The 21052-nt window shown below is 42.6% G+C and overlaps 1 protein-coding gene across 2 annotated transcripts in view; it reads left to right on the top strand.

The window, feature by feature from the left end:
* Window positions 1–11296, top strand: part of LOC121270874 (tyrosine-protein phosphatase non-receptor type 20-like) — a 43047-nt gene extending 31751 nt beyond the window's left edge. For both annotated transcript variants that reach the window (XM_041176430.1, XM_041176431.1), the window contains 2 exons: window positions 7347–7409; window positions 8957–11296. In XM_041176430.1, coding sequence (XP_041032364.1) covers window positions 7347–7409; window positions 8957–9022 — 129 coding nt within the window. In that variant the 3' untranslated portion in view covers window positions 9023–11296. The remainder of the gene's footprint in view (window positions 1–7346; window positions 7410–8956) is intronic.
* The last annotated feature ends 9756 nt before the right edge of the window (window positions 11297–21052 follow it).

Genomic DNA, 21052 nt, shown 5'->3' with positions numbered 1-21052 from the left:
ACAATTCATATAAATGACTTGGATGAAGGGACTGAATGTATAATTGCTAAATTTGCCGATAATTTTAGAAAAGTAAATTGTGAAGAGAACAAAAGGAGTCTGTAAAGGGATGTAGATAGGTTAAGTGAGCAGCCAGAAACTTGGCAAATAAAGTGTGGGAAAATGTGAGCTTCTCCACTTTGGCAGGAAGAATGGAAAAGCAGCGTAGTATTTAAATGGGGAGAGATTGCCAGAGATCTGAGGTACAGAGGGGTTTGGGTATCCTGGTACATGAATCACAAAAGTTTGGTATGAAGATACCGCAAGTGATTGGGAAGACAAATTGAATATTGTCGTTTATTGCAAGGGGAATATAAAAGTAAGGATGCTTGCTACAGTTGTATAGGATATTGGTGAGACCATATCTGGAGTACTGTGTACAGTTTACGTCTCCTTATTTAAGAAAAGATGTAAATGTGTTAGAGGCAGTTCAGAGAAGGTTCACTCGATTGATTCCGGGGATTGGATGTGGTGGGGGAGTTATCTTGTGAAGAAAGGTTGGGCAGGCAGGGCCTGTATCCATTGGCCTTTAGAAGAATGAGAGGTGAACTTACTGAAACACGTAAGATCCTGAGAGGCCTTGACAGTGTGGATGCTGAAAGGATGTTTCTCCTTATGGGAGAGACTGGAATTAGGGAACATAGTTTAAAAATAAGGAGTCGCCAATTTAAGACGGCGATGGGGAGAATTTTTTCTTTCAGAGGTCTGTGAACCTTTGGAATTCTGATCTTTCCCCAGAAAGTAGGGGTGGGGTCATTGAATATTTTTAAGGCAGAGGTAGATAAATTCTTGACTAACAAGGGAGCCAAAGGGTATCAGGAGTAGACGGGGATGTGGAATTGAGCCCACAATCAGATCAGCCATGATCTTATAAAATGGTGGAACTGGCTTGAAGGGGCCAAATGGCCTACTCCTGCTCCTAATTTGTATGTTCGCATGATTCTGGTCAATGGTAACCTCCTGGATGTTGTTGTGGAAGATTTGGTGATGGTAATGCCATTGAATGTCAAGGGGAGATGGTTAGAACATCTTTTGTTGAAGATGGTCATTGCCTGGCACTGTGGTCCAAATGTTACTTGCCACTTTTCAACCCAAGCCTGAAGGTTGTCCAGGTCATGCTGCATATGGACACGGACTGTTTCAGTATCTGAGGAGCTGCTAATGGTGCTGAACATTGTGCAATTATTAGCGAACATCCCCACTTCTGACCTTACGATGGAGGGAAGATCTTTGATGAAGCAGTTGAAGAAGGTTGACCTAGAACACCATTCTGAGGCACTCCTGCAGTGATCCCTAGGGCTGAGTTGATTGGTCTCCAAAAGCCACAACTATCTTCCTTTGTGCTAGGTATGACTCCAACCAGTGGAGAGTTCCCCCACCAATTTCCATTGACTTCACTTTCACCAGGTTTGCTTGATGCCACACTTGGTCAAATGATGCCTTGATGTCAAGAGCAGTCACTCTCACATCACCACTGGAATTCAGCTTTTTTGTCCATGTTTGGACCAAGGTTATAATGAGTTTAAAAGCTGAGTGATCCTGGAAGAACCCAAACAGAGCATTGATGAGCAGGTTATTGCTGAGTAAGTGTTGCTTGATAGCACTGTTACTGATACCTTGCATTATTTTACTGATGATCGAGAGAAGACTGATGGGGTGGTAATTGGCCAAACTGGATTTGTCCTGTTTTTTAGTGAGCAAGACACAGTTGGGCAATTTTCCACATTGCCAGTTAAATGCCAGTGTTGTAGCCTTACTGGAACAGTTTGGCTGGGGGATATGGCTAGTTCTGGAGTACAGGTCTTTCAGCCTTCTTTGGCTCCTATTTTCCTGTGTTCCTATGGTACTATAGCTGGATGTTGAGGGCCTCTAGTCTTTGCAGTATCCAGTGCAACCATCTCTTGATATAAAGTGGAGTGAATTGAATTGACTGAAGAATAGCATTTGTGATGTTATGGACCTCAGGAGGAGGCCAAGATGAATCATCCGCTCAACACTTCTGGCTGAAGATAGTTACAAATGCTTCAGCCTTGTCTTTTGCTGGGCTCCCCTATCACTGAGGATGGGGATATCTATGGAGCCTCTTCCAGTTAATTGTCCACTGCCTTTAATGACTGGATGTGGCAAGACTGCAAAGGTTTGATCAGATTCATTGGTTATGGGATCACTTAGCTCTGTTTATCGCACGTTGCTTCCATTGTTTGGCATGCATGTAATCCTATGTTTAGCTTCATCAGGTTGGCACCTCATTTTTAGATATATGCTGCTCCTGGTATGCTCTTCTGCAGTAATCAATGAACCAGGGTTGATCCCATGGCTTGATAGTAATGGTAGGATGAGGTTATACATTGCGGTTGAGTACAATTCTGCTGCTGCTAATGGCCCACAGTGTCCCATGGATGCCCAATCTTGAGTTGCTAGGTCTGTTCTGGACCTATCTCATTTAGCACAGTAGTTGAGACACATGACAGTATCCTCAGTGTGAAGATGGTCTTTGTCTCCACAAGGACTGTGCGGTGGTCACTCCTATCAATACTGTCATGGACAGATGCATCTGTGACAAGTAGATTTGTGAAGGCAAGGTCAAGTAGGTTTATTCCTCTAGTTGGTTCCCTCACCACCTGCCACAGACCCAGACTAGCAGCTATGTGCTTCAATTCTTGACCAGCTCGGTCAGTAGTGGTGCTACCGAGCTATTCCTGGTGATGGGACATTGAACCTCCCCACCTAGAGTACATGCTTGCCTTTGCTACCCTCAGTGCTTCTTCCAGTTGGTGCTCAACATGGAGCAGTACTGATTCATCAGCTGATGAAGGAGAGGGTGGTATGTGGTAATCAGCAGGAGGTTTCCTAGCCCATGTTTGACCTGATACCAGTCAAGGTTGAGGACTCCCAGGGCAAGTCCCTCCCAGCTGTATACTGCTGTGCCTATGGTGGGTCTGTACTGCTGGTGGGACAGGACATACCCAGGGATGGGGATGGTGGTGACTGTGACATGAGCTGTAAGGTATGATTCGGTGAGTATGACTATGCTTGACTATTTTGTGAGACAGCTCTCCCAGTTTTGAAACTAGTCCCCAGATGTAAATAAGGAGGACTTTGAAGGGTCGATAGTGTTGGGTCTGCCCTTGTTTCCAGTGCCTATAACAATGTGGGATGGTCTGTCCGGGTTTAATCCTTTTCAACATTTCTGTGGTACAACTGAGTGTCTTGCTAGGCCATTTCAGAGGGCAGATAAGAATCAACCACATTGCTGTGGGTCTGAAGTCACCTGCAGACCAGACTGGGTAAGGATGGCAGATTTCCTTCCCCTAAAGGACATTAGTGAACCTTTATGTTTGTCTGGAGACAGAGGTTTGGTCTTAGGTGCTATGTACTTAGCCAAGACATTTTAGAAGTTCTAACTAAACAAGCAATGTGGAAGAACCAACTGGCCAATCATTCGATGTATAGTATCTTCCATTGCAAATTTAATTTTTTTTTGGCAGATTTATCTATTGATGCATTTGTTCTGGGCTACATACTGATAATGAATTCTGTTATTTTACATGGATTTGAAATAAGACTCATCTCCTCCACCTATCGTTCATCTATACCCTGCCTAAGCTCATCTCCTGCTGAAACACTCGTTTTGTTCTTTAACTATTCCAATGGTCTCCTGATCAGCCTCCCATTTTCTATAAATCTGAGGTCATCCAAAATGTTTCCACCCATATTCTAACTCACACTAAGTCTTAATGTTTCGAGTACGTATGACTCTTCTTCAGAGCTGAAGAAGAGTCATAGGGACTCGAAACGTTAACTCTGTCTTTCTCTCCACGGATGCTGTCAGGCCTTTTGAGTCTTTCCAGCATTTTTTGATTTTGTTTCAGATCTCCAGCATCCACGGTATTTTGCCTTTATCACACCAAACCTTGTTCACCCTTCGTCCCTCTGCTTACTGTCCTCAAGTTTAAAGCTCGTATCGTCAAGCTCAAATCCCTCCACAGCCTCCTCCTTCCCTATCTCTGCAACTTCCTGCAGCCTCACTACCCTTCAAGCATTCTACATTCCTCCAACTCTGGCCCCTTGCACATTTCTTCTTCCCAGCGGCCATGCCTTCAGCAGCCTGTCTATAGGCCCTAAGCTATGGAATTCCCTTCCTAAACCTTTCCACGTCTCCAACTCTCTCCCCTTCCTTAAGATGCTGATTAAAACCTAACTCTTCCCCCCGAACTCTAGGGCTGAGCTTTCACTTTTGTGGTGGGAAAGAGGAGCCGGGACTGTTTCAGGGGTCGTCAGCCCATCCCTGGGGGAAAGCAGTCGCTGCTTGGAATTTTAGCTGGGACATCTCCTTAATTTGCATGAAGACAGGCTCCCTATCCAATTAAGGGCAGTGGGCAGGCTCTTAAAGCTGGGTCGCTAATTAGAGGCCACAGTAAAGTGTGCATTAGTAACTGAGCTTTAACAGGAAGGTGCCTTCCCAGGCACTTTAAAAAAAAATCATTAGAAAACACAAAAAAGCAGCCAGGCTACTTCCACATGAGGGGTATTCAGCTACAGGGTGATCTCTGGATGCACCCCCACTCAGTAGGAGGGCCTATTGGCCGGCCTGGAGTTCCGGAACCCCAGAATGCCGCTGGGTGCCTGCTTCCTGGCAGCTGAACATCCTCCCCCCCCCCCCACCACTGCACTGGGAAACCGGAGGCCGATTGGAAAATCCCAAAATCCGAAATGGCTGATGCCAGGAACAGGGTCAGGTGTTGCAGGTATAAAAAAAAACCTGTATTTTTGTGCCCCATCTGCCTGTGTTCCTGGTTTAAGATGGACCTGGACATTCTGTCCCTAATCTCTCCCAATCTTCGGCTCAGTCTCAATTTTGTTGTCTGATTACACTCTTGGGACACTTTGTCAAGTTAAAGGTATTCTAAAGATGCAAATTGTTATAAAATCTATGTTATAAAGAAGGCATTCTATCCTCTCTGGACTAATTCCACTTACTGTCTCTGCATAATATGGGGTAAATATTAGTTCAGCTTGAAAACAGTAACCTGTCAGTCTGGTATTTCCCAGAGAAGACAGAAAAATGTGGTAGCCATTTCACATGAGGTCCAGTACACTGTATCATTGTTAGTCCAGCAGCATGGACTGGTTGGGGTGAATAGCCTTTCTCTATGCTGTATATCCTCCGCACGCAGAAGGGCATGGTTTTAGTTCATAGTAGCTTCAGCTTGAACTGTTGCTATGTTGAATGTGCCCGCCATGGTTCAGTGCTGTGACTCACACGTCTGAGTCTGAAGGTTGGAGATTCAAGTCCCATTGCAGACACATGAGCATAAAATCTCAGCTGGAGTACAGGGGGAGTGCTGCACGGTTGAAAGCACAGTTTTTCCAGATGAAACATTAAAGCAAGACCCAGTCTACCCTCTCAGGTGGATGGAAAAGATCCCATGGCACTATTTTGAAGAAGAGGAGGTGAGCTCTGCCCAGTGTCCTGGCCAATACTTAACCCCTCAAACAACATCTCTAAGAAACTGGTCATTATCACATTGTTGTTTGTGAGATCTTGCTGTGCACATATTGGCTGCCACATCCCCTACGTTGCAGGGATGGTACTTCAAAAATATTTAATTGACTGTGAAACATTTGGGGTGTCATGAGGTCATGACAGGCACTATACAAATGCAAGGCTATCTTTATTTCATATAATGTTCTCTGAACTGTAGGGGACACAGGCCCAATTACAGATTGGTTGCTGGATTCCATAAGGCTATTAAAATAGTGGTCTGAATTTTATTGATAGAATAAGAGCTGTTTGTGTTTAGTTGCTGTTCACAAGACACAGAAACCCTGTCAACAAGTCAATCTGAAGGCTTTGTCTTTTGGTCGGCACTTGTCAACAGATGCTAGTTTCTAAGAAATCCTTGCATTTATATAGCACCTGAGTGTCTCAAAACACTTCACACAATGAATTACCCTTGCAGTGCAGTGACAGCAGTCATGTAGGGAAACATATCTGATGTCAGTAAACTCCTGTATTAGCTACCATGCACAGATGTCTTAAATACATGTGAATGAGCTAGAATTGTTTACTGACTGAATGTCTAGCGTGAAGCCAATTGACACTTCCACGAAGATGACGCCAATGTGAAGCCTTAACTAGACATTCCTGTTGCAATAGCTCATGCCTTGAAAAATCTCTATTGATAAGGAAAAGCATGAATCACAGATACTATTAATCCTGTGTAAATAATAAGCCTGAGAAGCTGTCATTATTAATGAGTTTATGTTACACAGGACTGCTTCGAGAAGAAATGGTTCTGTTTGCCTTGGCTCCTGGTACTTTGGAATTTATCCTATTTATCCTGCAGCTAGGGTTCCACAATGTCAATAAGTAGCAGCACAAACTCTGTACTTGCCTCACTCCTGTCATCTTAGCTCGGTTGGTACCCTCATTCATGCCTTTGTTACCTCGAGACTTGACTATTCCAATACACTCTTCCCACACATTCTACCCTTCATAAAGTTGAGGTCCTCCAAAACTCTGCTGTCATGTCTTAACTCCGAAAAAGCCCCGTTCCCCTCTCATCCCTGTTCTTGCTGACCCCCGGTCAAGCAACATCTTGACTTTAAAATTCTCATCCTTGTATTCAAATCCTTCTATGGCTTTGTACCCTTTCTATCTCTGTAACCTCCTCCAGCCCCACAACCCTCCAAGATATCTCTGCGCTCCTCCATACCCTCATGTGTATCCCCGATTATAATTGCCCCACCATTTGGTGCCCATGCTTTCAGCTGCCCAGGCCCTAAGCTCTGGAATACCCTCCCTACATCCCTCCACCTCGCCACCTCACTTTCCTGAAGGAAGCAGATGGAGATGAAGGGGGAGATGATCAGCTGCAAAAAAACATGGCCAGGTTCAGTGGGGTCAGGGACTGGAAAAGAGTTGCGGCTTGAATTGCGAGAATAGAAGGAGAGATCCTGGTGAAATTCAATTGGAAGAGTTAAAGAAGAATTCTAATATAAATTGGTAAAGTTGGAGGAGGAGGAACTTGGTGAAAGGGTGGGGAGCTGGAGGGGGACCAGTGGGATAGAAAACCTGTTTTCAGGCCCTGACTTGGAGTCTTTAATAGCAAATTTTTTATTTGGTCCTATTTATTTAGCCAGCACTGGGCAATTTATCTTCTTCTATTGCACAAAGGAAAACAAGTCAACGTTTTGTGGATAAATAATGAGCCTACTCACTAGTTTTTTTATTCTAACCTGTCCATGGATTTGTGCTTTTATATCATACTGACAGTTTGCAATAATATCCCTCTTTTATATAGTTTGACATTATGGACATAGTGAGGGAAATGAGGAAACAGCGCCATGGAATGATCCAGACTAAGGTAAGCTGCGTAATATGCTGGACATGGGTCTTACTGAAACCATTTTGGACACGTTATCCTGGCAGAACTAACCGGTCGACCTGGGATGATTCACTCCATTAAAGGCACTATATAAATCCAAGTTGTTGTTGTTGTTGTTGTTGTTAGATGTGAAACTGTGCAACGCCATAAATGACAAAGCTCGGTGGAGCGACTGCTGATTAAAATTATGACCTGTGCCAAGTTAAAAATATATTATTGGTTCTCCAACTTTATCAAGCTACGCCTCACCAAAAAAAATTCTGATGGCCTCTATCGTCCTATTAGCTGTGGATAGCAACTATGATCAATTTAATTCATTCAAAGAGAAAAAAAACATTTCATCCCATTTTTAACCCCAGGCAGCCAGGTTTCTTCAGCCTCAGGAAACTCAGCAGCTTAAAGGAGGTGGGCAGGAGGCTAAATCCATCAGTAACTCAGCTTTACAGCACGGCTTGTGGGGCAAGAGGAGCAGGAGCTCTCCAGGAAACCCTCCCCCTGCCCCAACCACCAACTGCTCCCACCTGACAAGCATCTCAACCCCCACTCCCCTGAATCTGTCTGTTCCCCCTTTGCCCCTGGACCACCATCAGATGCAACCCACTGCCATCTGATTCACCTCTCGGCCCTTTGAGGCCAGCTTCCTGCCGGAAAGGCCTTCAGCCGGTCTTTAGGGTTTGTGTGAGCACGAGCCCACGAAAGCTCCCTGCAGTCAAATTCCGCAGGAGATCCAGGAAACACTCGCTGCACCCCAGCTCGCCTCCAGATTAACATTCAGGCCTCAGTTTCTACATCTGCTATCTGATCAATCAGTTTAAGTGTCCCGGCCAGTCTAAAAAGACTCTAAGTGAACTCTTTCTCCAGAACTGAGTAATGCAAAACTTTAGACGATCAATTTTCTATGTTTTACTTTTTTTTAATTCAAAGATTAGAATACGGAGGCAGGGAAGTGGTGAAAAGGGGCACTTCATGTGCGTTAGCACACTATTTAAACAGTATCTGTTTTTATCCATTTATTCATGTCACTCTGTTCCTTTGCACCAAAGATTAGTGAAATAATTTGAGTAAGTAATCCAAGTGCTATAATCAAAATCAGCCAAAGGTTGGCCCACGGTTTACACAGGATGCTTTGCACAACACTACGACCAGCAACCAATATTAGGTATCACACAGATCTCCCAATTTATTTTATTTATGCATTACAATAAAGTAATAAAATGCAATGACACTTAAAGAAGAGCAGTTCTCCATGGCGTCTTCTACCTTATGCCTTCTTTCATGATCCCCTACATTAGGAGAAATATCTGAGCAGTGTGCTGTAAGACCAGACCTGTCAGATCAGGTTGACTAGCCGTTTCCATACGTGATGAGCAGAGTGAACCACTTAACTGAGAAACGGCAGTCTTTCCCTTCCTGCATCGACGCTCAGCCCTCAACCCATTCCTGGCCGGGCGCTGTCAAGTTCTGATACATTGACGTGGATACATTGTGAGATGAGAAGATGACTCTTTCTTTGTATTGCTGTGCAGGATCAGTACTTGTTCTGCTACAACATTGTGCTGGAAATTCTAGAAGGCATCCAGCAGCTGAACTGACAACAAGAGGAGAACCTGTTGTGACAAAGTAGTCGCTGGCAGCTGGGGTCAGAGTGCGCAGGCCATAGGCCTGGGGACGTTATGAGCTACACACTGAAATCACTACGCCAACTGTTAATTAGATACAGGAAAATAATGTAATGCCATAGCAATAACCAATAAGTAACTGTGATTTCATAATCGTGCACATTAATAACTAAAGGAATGATATGAAAACTCAGTCTGTTCATAACATGTATAACTCCTACAAATAAGGAGAGTTTATGTAAGTAGTTTTCTAGTTGGTTTTCCTTTGAACTGAGGTCAAATGCCACAAATGAATGCAACAAAACTAATCAAAGTTGCTGTATTTTTCGCAGAAGGAGATTTAAGTACGAGTGCTTATTGTAATGGATGAAAAATTATACCACAGCACCACAAGTGGTAGGAATACTGAATAGCAGGTGCTGCCTATTGCAAATAATAGAACTAGCCATTACCAATATGACTCAAGCATCACTAAATCATGACCATAGGAAGTTCGGTGTGACCAACAGGATGTTTCAAATATTTATAGACAATTGGTTTTGCATCCTTCATGAAAGTTAACCCATGTGCAGTTATTGATGTAAATACAATGGGACTTGTATATTTCTGGAATAATCCCATGCTGTGCACTCTAAACTGTTCCTCCGGTATTCACATTTGATTTGTAACTAACTGTAAAATTCCATGAAGTTGATTTGTTTAGTAAGGTATGTTTTATAATAGAGCTTTTACCTGATTAAAGATTTTATACAATCCCCAGTTGCACTGATGATTCACTGTGACGGGTTTGAATTAGTAGGTAGACTTTTGAACTAACAAAATTAGTTCAAGTCATTAGTTTTTCCATCACTATGATAGATCAGAGCATGATTCAAAAACATTAAAAATGTAGTCAACTCAAGCAAGTCAAAATGCCCATCAAAAAATGATCCGTTTAAGTCCGTGGAGTAGGCAACATTCCAATTCAAACATACAAACATATAAAATTGGACAAGAAAAGACAAGGTTCTCTATCAAAGTTTGTGCCACACTGTCATAATTACATAAAAACTTACTTACCACCTACCACAGCCCTGTAACCAACTAATCTCCTGGCAGAGGAGAAAATACAGGGAAGAAAACAATGGCCAATAAGAGAATATTCTGGAAAATTCCTCCCCGACACTCTCAAGCAATCAAAGTCGAGGAGATCACATGAACAATGGGTTTTCTACAAAGCCACTTATTTTCTACATGATGCAATCTTTGCACCAGTCAAGACCTGATCTAACTCCTTCCTGATGACAGAGAGACCCACCAAACAATTTGGCAACGCATCCCAGAGGATCACTGCTCTCTGGGAAAGGAAAGAATCAAAACAAAGAATTCATTTGTACTTTGTCTTGTCAAAGCAACTAGGAGGTGCCCATCTTAGGGAAGGGAGGCAAAAACAGCCCATACCATTTGCTCCTTTTTGAACCATACTGACCTATCATGACCTTTTCACCATCATCTAGCAATATGCTGATTAGCTCAGTGCGCAGTGTCCTGCGCAGTGTCTAATACAGGTTACTTTAATGCTCAGCTGGCAGACATGCACTGAACCACAGCAGAATTTTCACAGACTCTGACACTTGCACTCAAACAAAATAACTTCAATGAAACTTTTGATACTTGGGATACAGTCTCTGCTAGATTGAAATTTTGGTACTGACTCCTAGGGTGAAATCAGTTGACAATTCAATCTAACACATCACGATGGCAACCTTTATGATAAAGGTAACATTCTTTTATCTATTTTCATTTTAAATTGACCACAATTCTGTGACCATGTCATTTTAATTTCAATCTAGCCATTGCCACTCCATCTTTCAACAGAGAGGTATTTTATAAAATGCGGTAATTTGAATATCAGTTAAAAAAATTATGTAGTGCTCACTCCTGATTCCCTATATGGTGAGTTTCCAATGTATACACCATACTATAGTCAATATATCATCAGTTGGAGCAATTAAAGCATCTAATCTCAGTTCACATAATGTTCTGGAAACCACTAATGCAACCATATTTAGAAAAGAAGCAGCATTTTAATATTTACACAAATTAAACATGAATGGTTTTACTTGAATACCTTTTTCTTTAGAGTTGATTGTTTAATGTCACCAGTACTTGATATTTTTAAGCTACATTGCTCTCTTTTGTACATATAGCTGTATATTTGTAAACCTGTCTTGAACAGATAACAATAATTAAAGAATTGTCTTTTTATGATACTGCATTGAATTCTGACTGTTCCAAAGTTTAATTTTATTTTGCTGTCATTTCTTTCCTCGTACACTTTATGTTGTCAACTTTTCCAAAGATGCTGTCGGGGCTGTCAACCTTCCCGTGTCCTGACCAAGTAGCTCTTCCTCAAGTGGGGTCTTATATGAGAAGGGGCCAATATAATAGACCCCATGCAGTGTGGTTCCTCAAGCATGTGACCCTGGAAAATACAGCAACTTAAAGCAAGGTTAGCTCACCCGAATGCCCAGCACTGCTTCCAGTGTAAATTGCACACTGTGTTGTGAATGCCTGGTGTTGTATATCTTATATCTTGGATCTATGCAGAGATGACACAAGTTTCTATGTATCTAACAGGGTTTATTCACAGTGCTTCAAAATGTCTACTCCATGCTTCAGCTCTGGTTTCCAGCTCTTTCTGCAGTTTAATTTTCCCTGATTCCACACCCAGGCTTAACCAATCAAGCACAGTGAGCACAGATCAGTTACCAGACTTTCATTATCAAACACAGAACAGTTGAACACTACACCAGTGGCCTGCAAATTTGGCAGCCAGGTAACAGCAATAACAACTTATATTTATATGGTGCCTTTAACATTGTAAAACGTCCAAGACGCTCTACAGCAGTGTTATCAAACAAACATTTGACACTGATTTTCCCCCCTAAGGAGATATTAGGACAGGTGATCAAAATCATTAATGAGACTATTTTTAAGAAGCTTCTCCAAGGGGGAGAGAGAGATGGAGAGGTTCAGAGAGGGAGTTACAAAGTTTAGAGTCTGGACAGCTAAAGGCATAGTTGTCAATAGTTGGACAATGGAAAAGAGCTGAAATGTGCTGTTGATTTAACTTATGGAAATAGTTCAACCAAATGTACTAAGGCCGACATACTAAAAGCTGGATACCATTTGCTCATTGCACCCATGTCAGGTTTAATTCTAGCTCCACACTTAGCACTAAGCTAAAACAAAGAGCTTGCATTGATCTAGCAACTTATCACAAATCTCAAAATGTCCTGACCTCACGAACAACACATTCTTTTTGAAGTGCAACCACTATCGTTATGTAAGCTAATGCATCGACCACAGTACGCACAGCCATGTCCCATAAACAGCAAGGAGATGGATCATCTATTTGATACTATTGGTTGAGGAACAATGCAAACACTCCTCCTTCAGAAATGCCATGGGATCTTTAGCTTACCTCTGAACTGCCATAACTGGGTGGTTTAGCAGTTCATCCAAGAAACATTCAACCAAAGTACCAGATTACATTATTCCATAACACTATGCGGCACCTACAGCACAGAAACAGGCCAATAAGCTAGGGTTTATTCTCCACACGAGCCTTTTCCCACTCTATTTACCTCATATTGGAGAAAGGGTGGCGTAGAGGTAATGTCACTGAGCTAGTAATCCAGAGGCCCAGGCTAATGCTGCAAGGGATATGGATTCAAATCCCACCATAGCAGCTGGTGGAATTTAAATTCAATTGATAAAAATCTATAATTGAAAATTAGCCTCAATCATGGTGACCATGAAACTATCATTGATTGTGGTTCAGTAATGCCCTTTAGGGAAGGAAACCTGCCATCCTTACCTGGTTGGGCCTACATGTGGCTCCAGATCCACAACAATCTTAACTGCCCTCTGAAATTGCCCAGCAAGCCACTCAGTTCAAGGGCAATTAGGGATGGGCAACAAATGCTAGCTTTGCCAGCAATGCCCAAATCCCACAAAAGAATAAATAAAATATCATTCTTTTCCTTTCTCCCTCATATACATATATAGTTTCCCTTTACTGCATGTATGCTATTTGCCTCAATCGTTCTATATGGTACCTAGTCCCATATTCTCATCACTGTCTGGATAAGGTTATGTGCTAAGGTCTTGGGATGAAGCTTGAAACTTTGACCTTATACACAGAAGCAACTCTGTACCAATTGAGCCTGTTTGCAAGTTAATCTGTTTTTGTGATGTTCATTGAAGGATAAATATTGGCCAAGACACCAGGGAGAACTCCCCTGCTCTTCTTCAAAATAGTGCCTTGGAATTTCTTGCATCCACCTGAGAGAGCTGACAGAGCCTCAGTTTAATGTCTAACCTGAAAAACGGCACCTTGACAGTGCTGCACTCCCTCCGTACTGCACCGGACTTTACAACCATGAGGCCACGATGTACTCTGCATTTTCAGAGCACACGATGGAAATTTTTTCCATACATTCCTACTGTTCATTCTAATTTTAATGGCATCATATTTATTTATGCCATATGATAATAATTTGATTCTGCACTGTAAGAATATGTACCTTTGTACATTTTATCACAACATTCGAATGTAATTAAGCCACTTCATCTAGATGACATTAAAATTGTTCAAACAGCTTCCACAACAATTTTATCATTCCTAGAAATTTAGATACATCACAAGAATCCATTGTGTTACAGTCTACAAGGCACTCAGAGTTGAGTTTATCTGCTTTTTAATCTGAGACAAATTTAGATCTCTGCAAATAATAATAAATTGTTCTTTGTAATGATAATTCAACATTTGGTGCTATCAATTTTTGCTTCCCTAGTGGAAATCCAGAAAATGAGTTAGCTGATCTCAGATCTGCATTGACATAAAGGATTTACTACAATTGGTTTCAGTAAAAGATGTCCAGAGTCCCCACTCCAGGTCACTGTCTGAGACCCTTATTGCAAAATTCACATTAGAAGTTTAGATGTGAGGTCCACCACAGTTCAAAAGCCAACAGACATTTGCCGTTTAAGCCACTTAGAGAAGGTTGCCATTTAGGAAACTGTAGCCCAAGGAATTAATGTAGGCTAAGGGGGTAGGTGAAGGGGTATATGAGTTGGGGCTGAGTGTACAACAGTTCAAGGATTGTCACCATCCTAAGGTACAAAGAAAATATCTTTGTCACATCCTGGAAGTCTCAGCCATGGCTCAGTGGGTCTCACATCTGAGTCAGAGGATTGTGGGTTCAAGAATCACTCCTTAGACTTCTGAGCACAAAAATCTAAACTGGCAATCCTGTACAGTACGGAGGGAGTGCAGCGCTGCCGAGGTGCCGTTTTTCAAGTTAAACATTAAACTGAGGCTCTGTCAGCTCTCTCAGGTGGATGCAAGAAATTCCAAGGCACTATTTTGAAGAAGAGCAGGGGAGTTCTCCCTGGTGTCTTGGCCAATATTTATCCTTCAATGAACATCACAAAAACAGATTAACTTGCCAATATCACATTGATGTTTGCGAGAGCTTGCTGTGCCCAAATTGGCTGCTGTATTTCCTACATTACAACAGTGATTACACTTCAAAAAGTACTTTATGGGCTGCAAAGTGCTTTGGGATGTCCAGAGGTTGTGCAACACAATACAGAAATGCAGTGTTTCTTTCCTTAAAGACCTAGAATCACAGGCTCTGGTTTAAGGATATCTCAGCAATAGCTTCCTACATGTGAAAAGAGATATTCCCATGTTACTCAAACCTGCTTCTAACTCCTAACTGCAGGTATATTCTGGAGAAATCTGTCTCCAAATAACATTCACACCACACAAGTGTCAGACAATGACCATCTCCAACAAGAGAGAATCAAACCATCACCCCTTGACAATCAATGCCCTTACCTTTACTAATCCCCCACTATCAACATCCTGATTGACCAGAAACTGAACTGGACCAGCCATATAAATACTGTGGCTACAAGAGCAGGTCAGAGACTGGGAATTCTGTGGCAGGTAACTCACCTCCTGACTCCCCAAAGCATGTCCACCATCAACACGGCTCAAGTCAGGAGTGTGATGGAATACTCTCCACTTGCCTGGATGGGTGCAACTTCAACAACATTCAAGAAGCTCAACAAGATGCAGGATAAAGCAGCCCACTTGATTGGCATCTCATCCACCACCTTAAACATTCATTCCCTCCTCCACCAATGCACAGCGGCAGCAGTGTGTACCATCTACAAGATACACTGCAGCAACTCACCAAGGCTCCTTCGACAGAACCTTCCAAATCTGTGACCTCTACCACCTTGAAGGACAAAGGCAGCAGATGCATAGGAACACCACCACTTGCAAGTTCCCCTCCAAGCCACACACCATCCTGACTTGGAAATATATCACCGTTTCTTTATTGTCACTGGGTCAAAACCCTGGAACTCCCTTCCTAACAGCACTGTGGGTGTACCTACACCACATGGACTGCAGAGATTCAAGAAGTCAGTTCACAACCACTTTCTCAAGGGCAATTAGGGATGGGCAATAAATGCTGGCCTAGTTAGTGATGCCCACAATCCATGAAAGATTACATTTTAAAAAGACTGATCATTCCACAAAGATGCCCTGAATACACCTTTATAGTTATCAGGAAAGAAATGGTCCTTCGCAACTGGATTAAACTAAGTTGAGGTAGTAGTATATCATCGAATGGTTAGGGAGAGGTCAAAACAACTGGTGTGTCTGTGAGGCACAATATATCCTACAACACCTGGACCAAATAAATCCTGCATAGCAATGGTTCATGATTTTAAAGTGAAGTAAATTATCCAGATTCTGAAAACATTGGAGCTGAATAATCTTAGTGAGATATCATGAAAAAGGAGCATTGTAATTGCAACTTCACTCCTTTGAGTTTATATTTCACAATTTCGCTCTGTATTCCTGTTTGGGTGGGGGTGGGGGGGGCTTACCTTGAGTTCCTGATGTAACTTGGATGAAACCCTTGGAAAATGACCAAAATCTTTGTCACGTCATCATCGTTAACTCAATTATCTACAAGATATCAACCCAGTGATGATGAAGGAATGGCAATACATGTCCAACTCAGAGTGGTGTGTGACTTGGATGGGAAGCTGGAAGTGATGGTATTTGCTTTACGTTGCTGCTTTTCTCCCACTGATTGGGAGAGGTCGCCAGCAAGGGAGTTGTGGCTCCTTGGCGAGTTGCTGCAATGCCTGCCTCCTGTAGGTCATCATCAGCTGTATACCAATTCAAGGACAACGTTGACTCAGGGCCGTGAGTTTCTGCAACAGGTCTTCATGTGACTGAACAGGCCAATTCTCAACCCGCAGATCTTTGGGCACTTGGAGCAGGACATCCCAAGGTAGTGGGATCCAGTGTGCAGGATGTGCTTCCTTTTCTTTCCTTCTCTGCTGTCGCTCTTCCTTATCATCAAGGCATTTGGACTCAAAACATATTGCAGCTTGACGGACAAGTTGTCACCATTTTGAACAATTGGGAGCAAGCTCCTCCCGGTCATTAATGTCAATGCTGCCACATTTCAAGAACAGCTTCAGAGCGCCTTTGAAGTGTTTTCTTTGTCCTTGCCCGGAACACAGGTCATTTGAGATTTGAGAAAACAGGACCTGGCAGGAGAGAAGTCATTTGGCCATCTGAATATAGTGTCCAAAAAATGTCGTTGATTTTGCAGTTTTGCCTGAATGCTTGTGGAGTTGGCTTCATGAAGGACAGTATATCCAAAGTGTGCAAATGGGGTGGATGTTCAGTCCAGTGGCAAGGGCACCAATCAAATGAACTCTTCTGTCTTTGATGGTACTGAGTTTCTCGAATGTTGCTGTTGCATCCACCAGGATAAGTGGTGATCACACCTTTGGGTGCCTGCCTTGAGTCTTGGATGGACATTGATGGATCAAGGGGTGCAGAGCACACAGCCTCTGCCTTTTCCATGCCTGGGCATAAATGTCAGGATTTCAATGTTGCTTCCAATATATTGCTTCTTCTATGCTGAAGGAGCACAGAGGTTGGGTGAGGGGGCGAGGAATTCCCAGTCCCAGCAGCCGGTTAAGGGCTGCTGCCAGCCCTAAGAGTACCTGTATTTCTTTTCAGCCCTGGCACAATGCCCCATTCAACAATTATCTTCAATGAGAAGGAAGGGGAGAGAGATATATTGGAAGCAGAAAATAAATCATGTCAGGGACCTCAATGCCCATTCCAACTGTGGACCCTGCATCCAGGAAGCTACACACATGGTTCAGATATATTAGGGGAGTCCCACATTTTGGGACCTGCCATGTCTGAATAACCATTCAAATTCAAATAGCCAAATGTTTTTATTCCCCAGAAACCCTAGAACATTCCCAATGCAAACAAAGTTAATTACCCCAGTTTGCTTACTCCCAAAGGGGGACAATCTAGTGTTCATTTAGCAACATGCAAATAAAGAGTCTGAGCCTTGTGTGTTGCTGAATAGGCCTCATCCTTCTATGTCGGATAAAACAGGAAACCAGAGCTTAAAGTGTATCAGTGTAAAGAGCACTACACATATGTATTATCAGTCCCAATGAGTATAATGTAGGCTCAGTTGTCTCACTTGGTAGGAACAATTTTAAAGAAAATCAGGACTGTGGACGTGTGGAACAAAAACGTACTAAAGTTGTTGGTACCATATTTATTTCCTTAAATAAATACTGAAGAAGTATTCTAGTTAAGAATGAGAATTGAAACAATGGGGATAAGTGAACACAAATGACCGAGAGCGCTGTGGAATATTGCTTCATTTCCGTTGCAACTAAAGGAGTGATATCTGCAGAATGGAATCTAACCAGTCGGCGTTGAGTGATGTAACTGGTAACATTACATGGCACTCATCTCAATTATTTCAGGGTCAGGGAGATATTTCACTTCCCCTTTCCGCAAGTTTTACCTTTCGGTTATTGACCTCCCTCAAGGGAGTAACCAAGCTGGGGGAGATTCAGTGGCAGTGCAAATCGTGTGTGGTTCACTGGAAAGAACAGGTGGCCTTTTCCTATTCCAATGACTGCTTATAACATCAGGACATCAGCACAGCAGAAAAGGAAAGTGCAGCTAATATGAGAGAGCTTTCATTTCAAAACTTCAAAATCTCATTTGCTTCAAGTGTGATTGCATCTGGAGCCAGCTGGCTATTAGTGACAGTCTGGTGGACTGGAGATTGCAGCCAGTTTAAGTTACAGTAAGCTATCAGATCAAGTGTTTGCACTCACGATATGAATGACTCCGTGGCTATCTGCAGGCTAATCCACAACCTAGAGCTTCTTTGGGTTGTGAGCTTGACGTGAAAGCTTTACACAAACAACACACCCTGAGATGGTCTCCTAGTGCAAACTGAGTGATTCAATCATTTAGCAGGGTGATTAAATGTGTTAAGGCTGAGGCCCCCACCCCCACGGATCTGTTCAAAAGCAATCTTCAGCCTCTGAAGGGCTCTTACATGGGGCAGAATTTTCTCTTTGGCATGCAGGGGCCGGGCCCCACACATAAAACAATGCGTGGTGATGTCGGGCGTGCGTTCTGATGTCACCGCGCATCATTCCGATCTTTCTTTCGGCGGGCACACACCAAAGATGGCTGCACACTGTCACACGAGGGGACATGTCTGAATAATTTCAAGCTTTCTTTATTTTAATGTTTCAGATTGAACTTAACCTCCCTGAGGCAGCTCTGTGCCTCAGGGAGATTTCTGCGCTGTTTCGCGTGTGCCCCGAATCTCCCTCCTCCCCCAGCCCGCACAGGTAGCACTGAGCACTCCCAGGCGGGCGTCATGCTGGGCGGGTCTTAACTGGCCCGGCGACATAAAATGGTGGCGCACAGCCAATCGCGGGCGGCGATTGGCTTCCCACCCACTCCTGACAGGCAGAAGATTCTACCCGTGGTAAAGCTGTAAAAACCTACGGCTGAAACTCTGATGGTAACGCTATTGCTCACTCCTAACTCACATCCATGCTGACCTACATTGGCCTCCAATATGTGTTTAATTTAAAATCATCAATCTTGTCTTCAATCCCTTTTATTGCCTCACCCCTCAGTGTCTCCAATGCCCTCCACCTTTACATCCCCTCCCACATCCTTCACTCCTCCTGAAACTGGTCTTTTATGCATCTCTCCTCTCACTTTTTTCCACCATTAGAGGCAGAGTCTTCATTTGTTTGGCTTTCTGTCCTCAAATCCCTTTGTCTTTTTATTTCGCTCTCCTTTTAACAACCTTCTCAAAAGCCTATTTATTTGACCAACCTTCTAGTCACTTCTCCAAATCACCCTTCGTGTCTCAGTGCCTCTTTACCAATATAAACATTTCTATTCATAAAATGCATTGGAGCAGTTTTTTTAACAGTAGAGTTATTATATAAATACAATGTAAGACCCCGATGAACCATATCCAAATTCTAATAAGATTGTATTCCAGCAGTAAATGTAGTGATATTTTATAGCATGATCTGATTCTACAAATAAATTTGACTAGTTGCTTTATCTGTCAGATTTGGTGTTTGTCTTACATTTTCTATCTGTTTTCCATGGGTGTGGAAGCGTAGCTCAAGGCTTGAGCCCTTCCAGTGAGAATATTGGACGTTTGTGTGGGACAATGTACTCCATAGGGATAAAGATGCATTTTTCGGATCATAAAATACATTTATAGAAATTTACATCAGACCATGGAACAAGCAAACTGTAACTGTGATCAATCCACCAAAGGTAACCTATATTATAAAATAAACAGATATGGGAGGATGACTTGACATATATTTAAAAGGCTATTGACCTCTCCCTAATTTTGTACTTATAGGAGGCTCCATTTAAAACATAAAGTGAAGAGATGAAACAGACAACATAAAGCTGTAATAGGACCCGGGTACTAGGGTAACATTTCGTCAGGTAGCTTTTGGAAACACGTCAGAGGATTGTAGACATAGACAATAAACTGCTACCTGCTGTGATGTGTTTGATGCCAGCAGAACATGGGAGAGAATGTGAGCAAACAAGCACGCACACACAACCTGCAAGAAAGTAACAGTCAAATGCAAAGTTAATACAAAGGATTGTGCTAACAAATAATACTAGGCAGCCTGCCTGTTGAAGGGTCATGAGGACTTGAAACGTCAACTCTTTTCTTCTCCGCCGATGCTGCCAGACCTGCTGAGTTTTTCCAGGTAATTCTGTTTTTGTTTTGGATTTCCAGCATCCGTAGTTTTTTGTTTTTATGCCTAAACTGTGGTCATTTTCATTGTTATTCTAAAAATCTGTTTGTCACGCGTAAGTTGTGCCCAATGGATTTTTCCTTATTAGTTTATTAGATTTTGGTAACCTCAGTTAAAACAAAATATCATTGATGAAAAAGGTATTGGCATTAAGCCCTGGTGCAACACTGGGCTGCACCAAGATCAACTTAACTCACAATTTTTCCCCATCCTCCACAATGGCACCTTAGGTGTGATTCTTGGTTTTGAGGCTTCTATTGAGGTCCAACAGCCCATATCTAAGGGCAGTTCCAGCTATGTACAGTCCGTAACTTGACACTCACTAAGGTTTGGTGTGTTGGTGCAATTTTCCAAGAGACAATCCCTGTGAGTGATACTCTTCCCTGGGAAGGCAGGATTGCCTCTCTGGTCTTCATTGGCCAATGGTCTTCATTGCTTCCCTTCCCACCCCTACCCACCACCCACCAAACAATGCAATCAAATACCTGATAAATTCTGCACTCAACCGCTACAATCTTGCTAATAAATTTGCAGTTCCAACGAGTGTCATTATCATTCAAGAGCCACTATCTTTTTTTTTTGGTTTTGAATGTCAGGAGATAGAAGTTAAGAGTAAAATACGGGGTTAAAAGGAATTTGTGCCCCCAAAGGGTATGAGTTATGAAGACAATTACAAGGACAAGTCATTGATATGGGCAGCATTGTATGGCTACAAATGACAATTAGACATGCTCCTAGATAGAGATGGTCTTCATGGGTATGGTGAGA

Source organism: Carcharodon carcharias, chromosome 28, assembly GCF_017639515.1.
Source record: "Carcharodon carcharias isolate sCarCar2 chromosome 28, sCarCar2.pri, whole genome shotgun sequence".
Taxonomy (NCBI): Eukaryota; Metazoa; Chordata; class Chondrichthyes; order Lamniformes; family Lamnidae; genus Carcharodon; species Carcharodon carcharias.
The sequence above is the reverse complement of the archived record's forward strand: the minus strand, read 5'-3'. Positions and strand labels throughout refer to the sequence as shown.